Here is a 17,270-nt window from a genome sequence, read left to right on the forward strand (position 1 = left end):
GGTTAAAGACCCTACTAGAAACTACTACTAAATCAGACCCTAGCAGTAGGTTAAAGACCCTACTAGAAACTACTACTAAATCAGACCCTAGCAGTAGATTAAATACCCTACTAGAAACTATTACTAAATCAGACCCTACCAGTAGATTAAAGACCCTACTAGAAACTACTACTAAATCAGACCCTAGCAGTAGATTAAAGACCCTACTAGAAACTACTACTACATCAGACCCTAGCAGTAGGTTAAAGACCCTACTAGAAACTACTACTAAATCAGACCCTGGCAGTAGGTTAAAGACCCTACTAGAAACTACTACTAAATCAGACCCTAGCAGTAGGTTAAAGACCCTACTAGAAACTACTACTAAATCAGACCCTACCAGTAGGTTAAAGACCCTACTAGAAACTACTACTAAATCAGACCCTACCAGTAGGTTAAAGACCCTACTAGAAACTACTACTAAATCAGACCCTACCAGTAGGTTAAAGACCCTACTAGAAACTACTACTAAATCAGACCCTAGCAGTAGGTTAAAAACCCTACTAGAAACTACTACTAAATCAGACCCTAGCAGTAGGTTAAAGACCCTACTAGAAACTACTACTAAATCAGACCCTAGCAGTAGATTAAAGACCCTACTAGAAACTATTACTAAATCAGACCCTACCAGTAGATTAAAGACCCTACTAGAAACTACTACTAAATCAGACCCTAGCAGTAGATTAAAGACCCTACTAGAAACTACTACTAAATCAGACCCTAGCAGTAGATTAAAGACCCTACTAGAAACTACTACTACATCAGACCCTAGCAGTAGGTTAAAGACCCTACTAGAAACTACTACTAAATCAGACCCTAGCAGTAGGTTAAAGACCCTACTAGAAACTACTACTAAATCAGACCCTACCAGTAGGTTAAAGACCCTATTAGAAACTACTACTAAATCAGACCCTAGCAGTAGGTTAAAGACCCTACTAGAAACTACTACTAAATCAGACCCTAACACTAGATGAAAGACCCTACTAGAAACTACTACTAAATCAGACCCTACCAGTAGGTTAAAGACCCTATTAGAAACTACTACTAAATCAGACCCTAGCAGTAGGTTAAAGACCCTACTAGAAACTACTACTAAATCAGACCCTAGCAGTAGGTTAAAGACCCTACTAGAAACTACTACTAAAGCAGACCCTACCAGTAGGTTAAAGACCCTACTAGAAACTATTACTAAATCAGACCCTACCAGTAGGTTAAAGACCCTACTAGAAACTACTACTAAATCAGACCCTACCAGTAGGTTAAATACCCTACTAGAAACTACTACTAAATCAGACCCTAGCAGTAGGTTAAAGACCCTACTAGAAACTACTACTAAATCAGACCCTAGCAGTAGGTTAAAGACCCTACTAGAAACTACTACTAAATCAGACCCTACCACTAGATTAAAGACCCTACTAGAAACTACTACTAAATCAGACCCTACCAGTAGGTTAAAGACCCTACTAGAAACTACTACTAAATCAGACCCTAACACTAGATTAAAGACCCTACTAGAAACTACTACTAAATCAGACCCTACCAGTAGGTTAAAGACCCTATTAGAAACTACTACTAAATCAGACCCTAGCAGTAGGTTAAAGACCCTACTAGAAACTACTACTAAATCAGACCCTAGCAGTAGGTTAAAGACCCTACTAGAAACTACTACTAAAGCAGACCCTACCAGTAGGTTAAAGACCCTACTAGAAACTATTACTAAATCAGACCCTACCAGTAGGTTAAAGACCCTACTAGAAACTACTACTAAATCAGACCCTACCAGTAGGTTAAATACCCTACTAGAAACTACTACTAAATCAGACCCTAGCAGTAGGTTAAAGACCCTACTAGAAACTACTACTAAATCAGACCCTACCAGTAGGTTAAAGACCCTACTAGAAACTACTACTAAATCAGACCCTACCAGTAGGTTAAACACCCTACTAGAAACTACTACTAAATCAGACCCTAGCAGTAGGTTAAAGACCCTACTAGAAACTACTACTAAATCAGACCCTACCAGTAGATTGAAGACCCTACTAGAAACTACTACTAAATCAGACCCTACCAGTAGAGTAAAGACCCTACTAGAAACTACTACTAAATCAGACCCTAGCAGTAGATTAAAGACCCTACTAGAAACTACTACTAAATCTGACCCTAGCAGTAGGTTAAAGACCCTACTAGAAATTACTACTAAATCAGACCCTAGCAGTAGGTTAAAGACCCTACTAGAAACTACTACTAAATCAGACCCTAGCAGTAGGTTAAAGACCCTACTAGAAACTACTACTAAATCAGACCCTAGCAGTAGGTTAAAGACCCTACTAGAAACTACTACTAAATCAGACCCTAGCAGTAGATTAAAGACCCTACTAGAAACTATTACTAAATCAGACCCTACCAGTAGATTAAAGACCCTACTAGAAACTACTACTAAATCAGACCCTAGCAGTAGGTTAAAGACCCTACTAGACAGATACCCGGCCAGTGGTTTGAGTGAAAGCCATCCTAGAAAGTCTGGGAAAAAATACATTTGTATTTGTCTCCTCTCCCTGTCACTCTCTCTCTCTCCTATCACTCTCTCTCCTTCCCTATCACTCTCTCTCCTTCCCTATCACTCTCTCTCTCTCACCTTCCCTATCACTCTCTCTGTCTCTTTCCCTATCACTCTCTCTCACCTTCCCTATCACTCTCTCTTTCTCCTTCCCTATCACTCTCTCTCCTTCCCTATCACTCTCTCTCCTTCCCTATCACTTTCTCTTCTTCCCTATCACTCTCTCTCCTTCCCTATCACTCTCTCTCTATCTCCTCCCTATCACTCTCTCTCTCACCTTCCCTATCACTCTCTCTTTCTCCTTCCCTATCACTCTCTCTTTCTCCTTCCCTATTGCTCTCTCTCTGTCCTTCCCTATCACTCTCTCTCTGTCCTTCCCTATCACTCTCTCTCTCCCCTTCTCTATCACTCTCTCTCTCTCCTTCCCTATCACTCTCTCTCTGTCCTTCCCTATCACTCTCTCTCACTCTCCTTCCCTATCACTCTCTCTCTCTCCCCTTCTCTATCGCTCTCTCTCCCTTCCCTATCGCTCTTTCTCTCTCCTTCCCTATCGCTATCTCTCTCTCCTTCCCTATCGCTCTCTCTGTGTCCTTCCCTATCACTCTCTCTCTCTCCTTCCCTATCACTCTCTCTCTCCTTCCCTATCACCCTCTCTCACTCTCCTTCCCTATCTCTCTCTCTCACTCTCCTTCCCTATCACTCTCTCTCTCTCTCCTTCCCTATCGCTCTCTCTCTCTCCTTCCCTATAACTCTCTCTCTCTCCTTCCCTATCGCTCTCTCTCTCTCCTATCCTATCACTCTCTCTTTCTCCTTCCCTATCACTCTCTCTGTCCTTCCCTATCACTCTCTCTCTCTCCTTCCCTATCACTCTCTCTGTCCTTCCCTATCACTCTCTCTCTCTCCTTCCCTATCACTCTCTCTCTCTCCTTCCCTATCGCTCTCTCTCTCTCCTTCCCTATCACTCTCTCTCTCTCTCCTTCCCTATTGCTCTCTCTCTCTCCTTCCCTATCACTCTCTCTCTCTCTCCTTCCCTATTGCTCTCTCTCTCTCCTTCCCTATTGCTCTCTCTCTCTCCTTCCCTATCACTCTCTCTCTCTCTCCTTCCCTATCGCTCTCTCTCTCTCCTTCCCTATCACTCTCTCTCTCTCCTTCCCTATCACTCTCTCTCTGCTTCCTATCACCTCTCCCTTCCCTCATTGTTCTCTCTCTCCCTTCCCTATCACTCTCTCTCTCCTTCCCTATCACTTTCTCTCTCCTTCTTCCTTGGCTATCACTCTCCTTCCCTTATCACTCTCCTTCCTCTCTGTCTCTCTCTTCCCTATCGGACACTTTCTCTCTTCCTCCGCTATCTCTCTCTCCTTCCTTTCCTATTCCTCTCTCTCTCTCTCTTCTTTATCCCTCTCTCTCTCTCCTTTTCCCTATCACTCTCTCTCTCTCCTTCCCTATTGCTCTCTCTCTCTTCCCTATCACTCTCTCCCTCTCCTTCCCTATCACTCTCTCTCTCTCCTCCTTCCCTATCACTCTCTCTCTCCTTCCCTATCCCCCTCTCTCTCTTCCTTCCCTATCGCTATCTCTCTCTCCTTCCCTATCACTCTCTCTCTCCTTCCTTCCTCTCTCTCCTGCATCTCTCTCCTTCCCTTCCTATCACTCTCTCTCTCTCCTTCCTATTGCTCTCTCTCTCCTTCCCTTTATCACTCTCTCTCTCCTTCCCTATTGCTTCTCTCTCTCTGCTTCCCTATCGCTCTCCTTCTGTCCTTCCCTATCACTCTCTCTCTCTCCTTCCCTATCGCTCTCTCTCTCTCTTCCCTATCACTCTCTCTCCTCTCCTTCCTATTGCTCTCTCTCTCTCTTCCCTATCGCTCTCTCTCTCTCCTTCCTATCGCTGCTCTCTCTGTCCTTCCCTATCACTCTCTCTCTCCTCCTTCCCTATCACTCTCTCTCTCTTCCCCTATCACTTCTCTCCTTCCCACTCTCTTCTTCCCTATCGCTATCACTCTCTCTCTCTCCTTCCTATCACTCTCTCTCTCTCTTCCCTATCCTCTCTCTTTTCCCTTCCCTATCGCTCTCTCTCTTCTCCTTCCCTATCGCTTCTCTCTGTCCTTCCCTATCACTCTCTCTCCTTCTCCTTCCCTATCCGACTCTCTCTCTCCTCCTTCCTCTGTCACTGCTCTCTCTCTCCTTCCCTATCACTCTCTCTCTCTCCTTCCCTATCACTCTCTCTCTCTCCTTCCTTCCCTCTCTCTCTCTCCTTCCCCTCTCTGCTTCCTTCCTATCACTCTCTCTCTCCTTCCCTTCCCTATCACTATCTCTCTCTCCTTCCCTATCACTCTCTCTCACTCTCCTTCCCTATCACTCTCTCCTTCCCTATTCTCTCTCCTTCCCTATCACTTCTCTCCTTCCCTATCTTTCTCTCTCTCTTCCTTCCCTATCTCTCTCTCTTCCTTATCACTCTCTCTCCTCCTTCCCTATCGCTCTCTCTCTCCTTCCTTCTATCACTCTCTTCTCTCCTTCCCTATCACTCTCTCTCTGTCCTTCCCTATCACTTTCCTCTCCTTCCCTATTGCTCTCTCTCTCTCCTATCCTATCACTCTCTCTCTCTCTTCCTATCACTCTCTCTTCTCCTTCCCCTATTGCTCTCTCTCTCCTTCCCTATCACTCTCTCTCCTTCCCCTTATTGCTCTCTCTCTCTCCTTCCTATCACTCTCTCTCTCCTTCCCTATCACTCTCTCTCTGTCCTTCCCTATCACTCTCTCTCCTCTTCTTCCCTATCACTCTCTCTCTCTCCTTCCCTATCGCTCTCTCTCCTTCCCTATCGCTCTCTCTCTTCCTCTCTATCTCTCTCCTTCCCTATCACTCTCTCTCTCTCTTCCTATCCCTCCTCTTCCTTCCCTATCACTTCTCTCTCCTTCCCTATTGCTCTCACTCTCCTTCCCCTATCATCTCCTCTCACTCTCCTTCCCTATCACTGTCTCTCTCTCTCCTTCCTATCACTCTCTCTTCTCCTTCCCCTATCACTCTCTCTCTCTCCTCCCTATCCTTCTCTCCTTCCTATCACTCTCTCTCTCTCCTTCCCTATCGCTGCTCTCTCCTTCCCTATCACTCTCTCTCTCCTTCCCTATTGCTCTCTCTCTCCTCCTCCCTATCACTCTCTCTCTCTCTTCCCTATCACTCTCTCTCTCTCTCTCTCCTTCCCTATTGCTCTCTCTCTCTCCTTCCCTATTGCCTCTCTCCTCCTTCCTATTTCTCTCTCTTCCTTCCTATCTCTCTCTCTTCCCTCTCCTTCCCTATCCTCTCTCTCTGTCCTTCCCTATCGCTCTCTCTCTCTCCTTCCTATCACTCTCTCTCTCTCCTTCCCTATCACTTTCTCTCTCTCTTTCCCTATTGCTCTCTCTCCCTTCCCTATCACTCTCTCTCTTCCTTCCCTATCACTCTCTCTCTCTCTCTCCTTCCCTATCACTCTCTTTCTCTCTCCTTCCCCTATCATCTCTCTCTCCTTCCTATTTCTCTCTCTTCCCTATCACTCTCTCTCTCTCTCCTTCCCTATCGCTCTCTCCCTTCCTCTCTCCTTCCTATCCCTCTCTCTCTCTCCTTCCCTATCGCTCTCTCTCCTTCCTATCTCTCTCCTCACTCTTCCTTCCTTCCCTCCTTCCTATCACTCTCTCTCTCCTTCCCTATTGCTTTCTCTCTTCTCTTCCTATCCCTCTCCTTCCCTATCTGCTCTCTCTCTGCTTCCCTTTATCGCTCTCTCTATCTCTCTTCCCCCTATCACTCTCTCTCCCTTCCCTATTGCTCTCTCTCTTCCTTCCCTATCACTCTCCCTTCCCTATCTCTCTTCTCCTTCCCTATCTCTCTCTGTCCTTCCCTATCACTCTCTCTCTCTCTTCCCTATCCTCCTATCTCTCTCTTCCCTATCGCCTCTCTTCCTTCACCTATCACTCTCTCTCCTTCCCTATTGCTCTCTCTCTCTCCCTTCCTATCACTCTCTCTCTCCTTCCCTATCACTTCTCTCTCTCCTTCCCTTTCACTCTCTCTTTTCTTCCTTCCTCTCTCTCTCACTCTCCTTCCTTTATCGCCTTCTCCTTCCCTCCTTCCCCTATCACTTTCTCTCCCTCTCCTTCCTATCACTCTCTCACTCTCCTTCCCTATCACTTTATTCTCTCTCTTTCCTTCCCACTTTATCACTTTCCTAATCGCTTCTCTCCTTCTATCACTTTCTCCTTCCCTATCCCTGCTTCTCTCCTTCCCTATCACTCTCTCTCTCCTTCCCTATCACTTCTTCCTTCCTATCACTCTCTCCTCTCTGTCCTTATCACTTCTCCCTTCCTATCTTTCTCACTCTCTTCCCTTATCACTCTCTCTGACTTCACTCTCCTTCCCTATCACTCTCTCCTCCCTATCTCTTTTCCTTCCCTATCATCTCTCTCTTCCCTCTCCTTCCCCTCTCGCACTCCTCTTGTTTCTCTCTCCTTCCCTATCACTCTTCTCTCTCCTTCCCTATCACTCTCTCTTCTCTCCTTCCCTATCGCTCTCTCTCTCCTCTCCTTCCCTATCACTTCTCTTCACCTTCCCTATTGCTATTCTTCTCGCTTTCTTCCTATCACTCTCTTTCTCCTTCCCTTATCGCTCTCTTCTTCCTATCCTATCGTCCTTCCCTTCACTCTTCCTTCATCTCCCTATCCTTTTTCCCCTATCTTTCTCTCTCTCTCCTTCCTATCACTTTCTCTCACTCCCTTCCCTATCACTCTTCTCCTTCCCTATTGTTCACTCTCTCTCTCTCCTTCCTATCGACTCTCTCTCTTCCTTCCCTATCACTCTTCTCTCCCCTCACTTCTCCTTCCCTATCACTCTCTCTCTCCTTCCCTATCACTCTCTCTCCTTCCTTCCCTATCTCTCCTTCCTATCACTCTCTCTCCTATCCTATCACTCTTCTCTCTCCTTCCCTATCACTCTCTCTCTCCTTCCCTATCACTCTCTTTCATCTCTCTCCTCTTCCTTGTCCTTCCCTTTATCACTCTCTCCTTCCTCCTTCCCTATCTCTCTTCTCCTTCCCTACTCTCTCTTCCCTATCCTCTCTCTCCCCTTCCCTCTTCTCTCTCCTTCCCTATTGTTTCTCTTCCTTCCCTATCACTCTCTCTCTCCTCACTCTCTCTCTGTCCTTCCCTATCACTTATCTCTCCTTCCTCTCCCCTTATCCTATCTCTCTCTCTCCTTCCCCATCACTTTCCCTATCTCTCTCTCCTTCCCTTATCACTCTCTCTCCTTCCCTATCACTCTCTCTCCTTCCTTCTCTGCTCTCTCCTCTCCCTTCCTATTGGTCTTCTCCTTCCTTTATCACTTCTCCTTCCCTCACTCTCTCTCCTTCCCTATCACTCTTCTTCTTCCCTATCACTTTCTCCTTCCCTATCACTTCTTCCTTCCTTCCCTATCACTCTCTCTCCTTCCCTTTACATTTATCTCTCTCTCCCTTCCCTATCACTCTCTCTCTCTCCTTCCTATATCACTCTCTCTTCCTTTATCTCTCCTTCCCTATTGCTCTCTCTCTCTCCTTCCTATCACTCTCTCTCTCTCCTTCCCTATCGCTCTCTCTTCCTTTATCGCTTTCTCCTTCCCTATCACCTGTCCTTCCCTATCATCTTCTCTTCTCCTTCCCTATCACTCTCTCTCTCCTTCCCTTATCACTCCCTTCCCTATTGCTCTCCTCTCTTTTCTCCTTCCCTATTGCTCTCCTCCCTATCCTCTCCTATTCCTTTATCACTCTCTCTCTCCTTCCCTATTGTCTCTCTTCCTCTATTCACTCTCCTTCCCTATTGTCTCTCTCCTTCCCTTATCATTGCTCTCTCTCCTTCCCTTTATCACTCTCTCTCCTTCCCTATCACTCTCTCCTTCTCCCTATCACTCTCTCTCCTTCCCTTTTTGTCTCTCTCTTCCCTCCCTATTGCTTCTCCTTCTTCCTTCCCTATCACTCTCTTCCTTCCCTATCACTCTCTCCTTCCCTATCATCTCTCTCCTTCCTTTCACTCTTCTCTTCCCTATCACTCTCACTCTCTCTTCCTTCCCTATCACTGCACTCTCCTTCCTATTGTTTCTCCTTCCCCTATTGCTCTCTCTCCTTCCCTATTCTCTCTCCTTCCCTATTGTTCTCTCCTTCCCCTTATTGCTCTCTCCTTCCCTATTGCTCTGCTCTCTCTCTCTCCTTCCCTATCACTCTCTCTCACTCTTCTTCCCTATTGCTCTCTCTCCTTCCCTATTGCTCTCTCTCCTTCCTTATCGCTCCTTCCCTTTATCGCTTTTCCCTTCCTATTGTCTCCTCCTTCCCTATCGCTCTCTCCTCCCTCCTTCTCTCCTTCCCTATTGCTCTCTCTCCTTCCCTATCGCTCTCTCTCTCCTTCCCTTTATCGCTTCTCTCCTTCCCTATTGCTCTCTCTCTTCCCTATTGCTCTCTCTCCTTCCCCTATCGCTCTCTCTCTCTCCTTCCCTATCACTCTCTCTCTCTCCTTCCTCACTCTCTCTCCTTCCTATCACTCTCTCTCTCTCCTTCCCTATCACTCTCTCTCACTCTCCTTCCCTATCACTCTCTCTCACGCTCCTTCCCTATCGCTATCTCTCTCTCCTTCCCTATCACTCTCTCTCTGTCCTTCCCTATCAGTCTCTCTCTCTCCTTCCCTATCACTCTCTCTCACTCTCCTTCCCTATTGCTCTCTCTCCTTCCCTATTGCTCTCTCTCCTTCCCTATCGCTCTCTCTCCTTCCCTATCGCTCTCTCTCTCTCCTTCCCTATCGCTCTCTCTCCTTCCCTATTGCTCTCTCTCCTTCCCTATCGCTCTCTCTCTCTCCTTCCCTATCGCTCTCTCTCCTTCCCTATTGCTCTCTCTCCTTCCCTATTGCTCTCTCTCCTTCCCTATCGCTCTCTCTCTCTCCTTCCCTATCACTCTCTCTCACTCTCCTTCCCTATTGCTCTCTCTCCTTCCCTATCACTCTCTCTCTCTCCTTCCCTATCACTCTCTCTCACTCTCCTTCCCTATTGCTCTCTCTCCTTCCCTATTGCTCTCTCTCCTTCCCTATCACTCTCTCTCTCTCCTTCCCTATCACTCTCTCTCACTCTCCTTCCCTATTGCCCTCTCTCTTCCCTTTATTGCTCTCTCCTTCCCTATCACTCTCTCTGTCCTTCCCTATCAGTCTCTCTCTCTTTCCCTATCACTCTCTCTCACTCTCCTTCCCTATTGCTCTCTCTCCTTCCCTATTGCTCTCTCTCCTTCCCTATCGCTCTCTCTCTCCTTCCCTATCACTCTCTCTCTGTCCTTCCCTATCTCTCTCTCTCTGTCCTTCCCTATCACTCTCTCTCTCCTTCCCTATCACTCTCTCTCACTCTCCTTCCCTATTGCTCTCTCCTTCCCTATCACTCTCTCTCTCTCCTTCCCTATCACTCTCTCTCTCTCTCCTTCCCTATCACTCTCTCTCTCTCTCCTTCCCTATCATCTCTCTCTCTCTCCTTCCCTATCACTCTCTCTCTCTCCTTCCCTATCACTCTCTCTCTCCTTCCCTATCACTCTCTCTCTCTCTCCTTCCCTATCACTCTCTCTCACTCTCCTTCCCTATTGCTCTCTCTCCTTCCCTATCACTCTCTCTCTGTCCTTCCCTATCAGTCTCTCTCTCTCCTTCCCTATCACTCTCTCTCACTCTCCTTCCCTATTGCTCTCTCTCCTTCCCTATCACTCTCTCTCCCCTTCCCTATCCCTCTCTCTCTCTCCTTCCCTATCGTTATCTCTCTCTCCTTCCCTATCGCTCTCTCTCTCTCCTTCCCTATCACTCTCTCTCTCTCTCCTTCCCTATCGCTCTCTCTCTCTCCTTCCCTATCACTCTCTCTCTCTCTCCTTCCCTATTGCTCTCTCTCTCTCCTTCCCTATCACTCTCTCTTTCTCCTTCCCTATCACTCTCTCTCTGTCCTTCCCTATCACTCTCTCTCTCCTTCCCTATTGCTCTCTCTCTCTCCTATCCTATCACTCTCTCTCTCTCCTTCCCTATCGCTCTCTCTCTCTCTCCTATCCTATCACTCTCTCTTTCTCCTTCCCTATCACTCTCTCTCTGTCCTTCCCTATCACTCTCTCTCTCCTTCCCTATCACTCTCTCACTCTCCTTCCCTATCACTCTCTCTCTCTCCTTCCCTATCACTCTCTCTCACTCTCCTTCCCTATTGCCCTCTCTCCTTCCCTATTGCTCTCTCTCCTTCCCTATCACTCTCTCTCTGTCCTTCCCTATCAGTCTCTCTCTCTCCTTCCCCATATCACTCTCTCTCACTCTCCTTCCCTATTGCTCTCTCTCCTTCCCTATTGCTCTCTCTCCTTCCCTATCGCTCTCTCTCTCCTTCCCTATCACTCTCTCTCTGTCCTTCCCTATCACTCTCTCTCTCCTTCCCTATCACTCTCTCTCTCTCCTTCCCTATCACTCTCTCTCTCTCCTTCCCTATCACTCTCTCTCTCTCCTTCCCTATCACTCTCTCTCTCTCCTTCCCTATCACTCTCTCTCTCTCCCTTCCCTATCACTCTCTCTCACTCTCCTTCCCTATTGCTCTCTCTCCTTCCCTATCACTCTCTCTCTGTCCTTCCCTATCAGTCTCTCTCTCTCCTTCCCTATCACTCTCTCTCCTTCCCTATCAGTCTCTCTCTCTCCTTCCCTATCACTCTCTCTCTCTCCTTCCCTATCAGTCTCTCTCTCTCCTTCCCTATCACTCTCTCTCTGTCCTTCCCTATCACTCTCTCTCTCTCATTCCCTATCACTCTCTCGCTCTCCTTCCCTATCACTCTCTCTCTCTCCTTCCCTATCAGTCTCTCTCTGTCCTTCCCTATCAGTCTCTCTCTCTCCTTCCCTATCACTCTCTCTCTCTCCTTCCCTATTGCTCTCTCTCCTTCCCTATCGCTCTCTCTCCTTCCCTATTGCTCTCTCTCCTTCCCTATTGCTCTCTCTCCTTCCCTATCACTCTCTCTCTGTCCTTCCCTATCAGTCTCTCTCTCTCCTTCCCTATCACTCTCTCTCTCCTTCCCTATCAATCTCTATCACTCTCCTTCCCTATTGCTCTCTCTCCTTCCCTATCGCTCTCTCTCTCTGGTGGAAGAGTGAATCTTGGATGCAGTGTTTCCTCATTAGTTCTTTGTCACATTGAGTGATCACTAAGTACCTCCTGGAATCAGAATGCAACTATTAAACACCAGCTGTGTGTTGGGGCCAAACACCTCCTATTGTGTGTCTGTGTGTGTTTATGTGCACACGTATGAGCTCTGTGTGTTAGTGTATGCGCTCTGTGTGTGTGTGTGTGTGTGTGTGTGTGTGTGTGTGTGTGTGTGTGTGTGTGTGTGTGTGTGTGTGTGTGTGTGTGTGTGTGTGTGTGTGTGTGTGTGTGTGTGTGTGTGTGTGTGTGTGTGTGTGTGTGCGTGTGTGTGTGTGTGTGCGTGTGTGTGTGTGTGCGCGCATGCGTGTACACTTACTGGTGCATGGCATGGATGCAGGGTCAGTCTCTGAGCGGAAGTAGCCCTTGTCACAGGCACAGGATGTGGATCCCTCTCTGACAGAGTAGCTGTGGAGAGGACACTTGGAGCAGACACCGTCTGTGGCCAGGGCACGGTAGTAGCCAATCTTACAGGCTGTAAGAACACAGATAGCGAGAGAGACAAAGTCAGTCGGCAGGGAACATAGAACACTCACAGGGAGTACACACTACAAGATAGTAAAACCACTGTGTAATGCTGTTCTCTGTCAATCATATCTATCTCTCTCTTTCTGGCTTTCTATTTCTCCTTCTCTTGTTGGGCGATTCAACAAGCTGACTGAGGTTTCTATCTTCTATTCATTTTCTCCAGCTCTACCCATCTCTCCTCTCAAACCCAGACATTTCACCAATGCCCTGTGGCTGGCTTTCATCAGAATAATATAGAGAGAAGTTACCATACAAGAGTTACAAAAAAAAACTCCCTCTCTAGAATTAAACTATGCTTTATTGGCAGGGCTGCAATGTGCAATGTACGCAACGCCATGGGCGTTCCAACACAATTAACAAACAAATGTCACCTCGTTTGGCCCAGTGTCTCCTCTGAGCCAGGTTCTCAGTCCATAAGGCCTACACTACACTACAAATGCCTCAAATTGTAACCTAGGTTACACTTTTCTGACTATGGTGAAGGTTGGTGCTACCCTTTCCTCTTGATTGACAGCTAAATCTGAGATCTCGGCTTTCAAGGAGTTCCTCTCTACTGTACTGGTTTCCATAATGTCTGGGAAGTCTAGAGGGTTCCATTTCACCCAAGAGCACTGGACCAGAAGAGGAGGACAAAAGATGGAGTCTGTGAGAGGGGGGGTTCAGACAGCCAGGATACCGATTGGGCCAAATAGCCTGTCAATCACTGAGTCCTTGGCAGGACCAGCAAATGGCATTGAGCCCTGGCATTGATCCCTGGTGTGTGTGTGTGTGTGTGTGTGTGTGTGTGTGTGTGTGTGTGTGTGTGTGTGTGTGTGTGTGTGTGTGTGTGTGTGTGTGTGTGTGTGTGTGTGTGTGTGTGTGTGTGTGTGTGTGTGTGTGTGTAACTATGCTATGTTGACACTGTAAGTGTGTGTGTGTGTGTGTGTGTGTGTGTGTGTGTGTGTGTGTGTGTGTGTGTGTGTGTGTGTGAGGAATCATTTCCCTGTAGAATATAAGTGTGTAATTATCTGAGTGTTTTATACAAGGCTGGGTAAGTCCATCAGTCCCAAAAAGGCATTCAAAGGCATGAATTTGTAAATCCATATTCATAAATTCATGAGACAAAACACACAAACACTTTGCGTAGTGTTCAAAGTCCCGCATGCATCCACCACGCCAACTCAAACTCATTCCTTTTCACACAGACTCTCTCACACACAAGGAACACACACACACCTACCCACACACAAGAAAGTCCACAAACCCCAAAAAGTGAGGGAAATCCCATACTCTGCGCCACAATAATGAAACTGGGCTCCTTTCCCTGTGTGTCTTCCTCTCCCTCCACCGTTAACATCAGCTAGCCACAGGACTAGCATAGCCTTTGGTATCACACAGCCCAGCACAGCCCAGCACAGCCCAGCTCAGCACAGCTCAGCACAGCCCAGCCCAGCCCAGCCCAGTACAGCCCAGCACAGCCCAGCTCAGCACAGCCAAGCACAGCCCAGTACAGCCCAGCCCAGCCCAGCACAGCACAGCTCAGCACAGCCCAGCCCAGTACAGCCCAGCCCAGCCCAGTACAGTACAGCCCAGCACAGCCCAGTACAGCCCAGTACAGCACAGCCCAGCACTGCCCAGCCCAGTACAGCACAGCCCAGCCCAGTACAGCCCAGCCCAGTCCAGCCCAGCCCAGCCCAGCAGCCCAGCCCAGCCCAGTACAGCTTGCTGCTTGCTACCTGCTGAGTCTTTATCTCCACATCCCCTCCCAGTCAATCAGACCCAATCCCTGCCGCTTCACCAGCTAACGCTCAGCGCTAAGGTCCTCTTTGATTCACGCCGGCAGGGGTTAGAGGAGAGGAGAGCCACTAGTCTTGTTCTCACAGTGGAAGACAGAGTAGAGGATTAAAACGGAAGGTGCTTTGTGTTATCTCTCTATCTGTTCAGGATCTTTGACAATCTTTAACGCCAAAATGCGTCACAGAGGCACGACAGGGACGGGTATTGTGTTGAGGGGTTGTGACTGTTTTGAGAGTTTTAAGAGAAACGTCAGGTTTAGGAGGGGGTTTTGTCAATGTGCTATGACCAGGAAGCTGACCAGGGGAGGCACGGGGGAAGTCCAGCTGGTTTAGAATGATCACCCCTCACTGAAAGCTGGGGGGAGAGTTAATTGAGGTCCATGCTTCTGGGTCTTTGAGCCATGGCCTCTGTGTAATGATAAAGGAGAGATCCAGCTCACACTGTGCACGGCTGAGGGGTTTATTACTCTGTGATAATCAATCTGCCCTGAGGTGACCTCCACTACCAAATAGACCCTGCCTTATTCTTCAGCAGAATTATTTGCAAACCCTCAAAATCCCCCTTTGACATAGAGATTGGTTGGCATCTTCATTTGTGGTCTGGATTTTGCATCTTGGAAATAGTTTGAAAGGGTATGTCAACATAGAGAAGTGTTTATAATGGTTTCTTGCCCTGCGGATAGGAAAAGGCACTAGGAAGAGAGGGTGAAATCCTAGTAAAGCTAGGGAATTTGCTTGAGAGAGAGAGAGAGAGAGAGAGAGAGAGAGAGAGAGAGAGAGAGAGAGAGAGAGAGAGAGAGAGAGAGAGAGAGAGAGAGAGAGAGAGAGAGAGAGAGAGAGAGAGAGAGAGAGAGAGAGAGAGAGAGAGAGAGAGAGAGAGAAACCACAATGCTGGGTGGTCTGAACGACTGAGGATTTACTAAGGAATCTCCCTTAAGACCACATGGATGTATCACTGCCCAGACCGGCCATGACCAACATGCACGCAAACATTAACAGACACATACACACATTAACAGGCACACACACAGAGAAATTCAGAGGAAGTCATATGGGCTGGGCTGGGCTAGGCTAGGTAAGGAGCCTTCATTATATCGTCTGATTCTCCATTAGCATTCACACAACCTTCCCTCTGTAATAGTATTTTTCTCTATATCCCCATTTCCTTTTCCTCATGTCCCTATTCCTCTCTCCCTCCCTCCCTCCCTCCTTCTCTCCTCCAACTCCTTCTCTCTCTCCCCATGCCTCCTTTCAGAGCGGTAGGTTTTTGTCAGGTGCCAGATCTTGGTGCCGGGAGATCAAAGGGACTGATGACTTACTGTTCTATTCTGGAATGGCTCAAAATGGAATCGACTGGGACATCGCATTCCTCCCTTCATTCCTCTCGCTTCTTTCACTCATTCAACCCTCCTCTATTGCTTTAGTCTTTTCTTTGTCACCCTTCCTCACCCCTCTCTCCTCTCTCTGTGTTGTCTGTAAGCTGAAGCACATGTGGGGGTGTGGGATAAGGAGAGGGGGCTTCTGAGAGTTAACGAGTCATTTTGTCGGGGTGGTGGGGATTGTGTTGGTGAATTGGGCTCACCGTGTGAGACGATGGGAAAGTGGAAAACATCTGTTCAAAACAAAACGGCCGACGCGACCATCTGCAAAAACCACACAAAAGCTGGCGATACAATGACAACTAACTACCTACACATCCACCGACTAAAAACTCAACAATGTCCTCCACACAATGACAACTACCTGCACATTAGTCTTCAAATAGCCCACAATATCCTCCACAGTAGCCTACTGAAATACACTAGCCCACACATCCAGCTACTAAAACTTTATCAACTGACCCGCACGCAAACCATGGCAGATACCCACTCACCAGGCCACACAACAAAGCTTCCTATACACCCGAGACATAAAGCATGATAGAAAGAACGAAATAACCCCATGAATAGCCAGCCAAAACCCAAGAATGCAACACGCTAAACACACATAAACTGGGCTTTCCCAGACAGAACAATTGCTTCCTTTATACCGAAAAATAATCAAGTTCAAACTATATCGTTTCCCCCTTTCTTCCAAATGCTTTGTTTTCTTTTGGTTCTGACATTCAGTGGCTCTTGTCTCAGTCCTAACAGACAGTGAGTGTTCTTCTGAAGGGGACTGAGGCGTCCTCACAAAGCCTTTTCTTTCACAACAAAGCGATCTGTTTTCAAACCTGAGGGCAAAGAGAGAATCTCCTTCTTTCCTCTACCTTAAAGAGTCAGCATGTTATTTTCAAACTACACTATATATACAAAAGTATGTGGACACCTCTTCAAATGAGTGGATTTTGCTATTTCAGCCACTCATGTGTATAAAAATGAGCACACCGCCATGCAATCTCCATAGACAAACATTGACAGTAGAATGGCCTTACTGAAGAGCTCAGTGACTTTCAATGTGGCACCGTCATAAGTTACCACCTTCCCAACAAGTCATTTCATAAAATGTCTGCCCTGCTAGTGCTGCCCCGGTCAACTGTAAAGTGCAGTTTTTGTGAAGTGGAAACGTCTAGGAGCAACAACTGCTCAGCCGCATAGTGGTAGGCCACACAAGCTCACAGAATGGGACTGCCGAGTGCTGAAGCGCGTATCAGTAAAAATGGTCTGTCCTTGCCAACTGTAAAGTTTGGTGGAGAATTAATAACGGTCTGGGGTTGTTTTTCATGGTCTGGGCTAGGCCCCTTAGTTCCAGTGAAGGTAAATCTTAATGCTACAGCATACAATGACATTCTAGACAATTTTGTGCTTCCAAGTTTGTTGCAACAGTTTGGGCTCTCTCTCTCTCTCTCTCTCTCTCTCTCTCCTCCCTCTCTCTCTCGCTCTCTCTCTCTCTCCCAGCTAGCAGACAGCCGGAATAAAACAGGTTTCTAAGTAATGGACTCACTACCCCTTCCAACGCACACACACAAACTCACATAGAGAGAGAAAAAGTGAAACATTAAAAAAAAACACATACAAATCCAAAAACCTGAGCCTCTGGCTATTAGCTGGGGCTAACTAGGCGCTAACCGCTAGCAACTGTCATTAAAACAGCAGGATCGTGGAACAGGTTAAGTTGTTAACTCAGTTTGTGGGGTTATTAAATACCCCCGGCTCTGAAGGTGACACGCAGCTACACGGCCACCGAAACCTATCAGTGTGATGGATGAGAGACACACGGCCACCGAAACCTAT

The 17,270-nt window shown here is 47.3% G+C and overlaps 1 protein-coding gene across 2 annotated transcripts in view; it reads right to left on the bottom strand.

The window, feature by feature from the left end:
• LOC115108932 (ephrin type-A receptor 4) overlaps window positions 1–17,270 on the bottom strand; it is a 121,981-nt gene that overhangs the window by 73,668 nt on the left and 31,043 nt on the right. For both annotated transcript variants that reach the window (XM_065000489.1, XM_065000488.1), the window contains exon 4: window positions 12,075–12,230. In XM_065000489.1, coding sequence (XP_064856561.1) covers window positions 12,075–12,230 — 156 coding nt within the window. The remainder of the gene's footprint in view (window positions 1–12,074; window positions 12,231–17,270) is intronic.

This window comes from Oncorhynchus nerka, linkage group LG14 (genome assembly GCF_034236695.1).
Source record: "Oncorhynchus nerka isolate Pitt River linkage group LG14, Oner_Uvic_2.0, whole genome shotgun sequence".
Classification (NCBI taxonomy): domain Eukaryota; kingdom Metazoa; phylum Chordata; class Actinopteri; order Salmoniformes; family Salmonidae; genus Oncorhynchus; species Oncorhynchus nerka.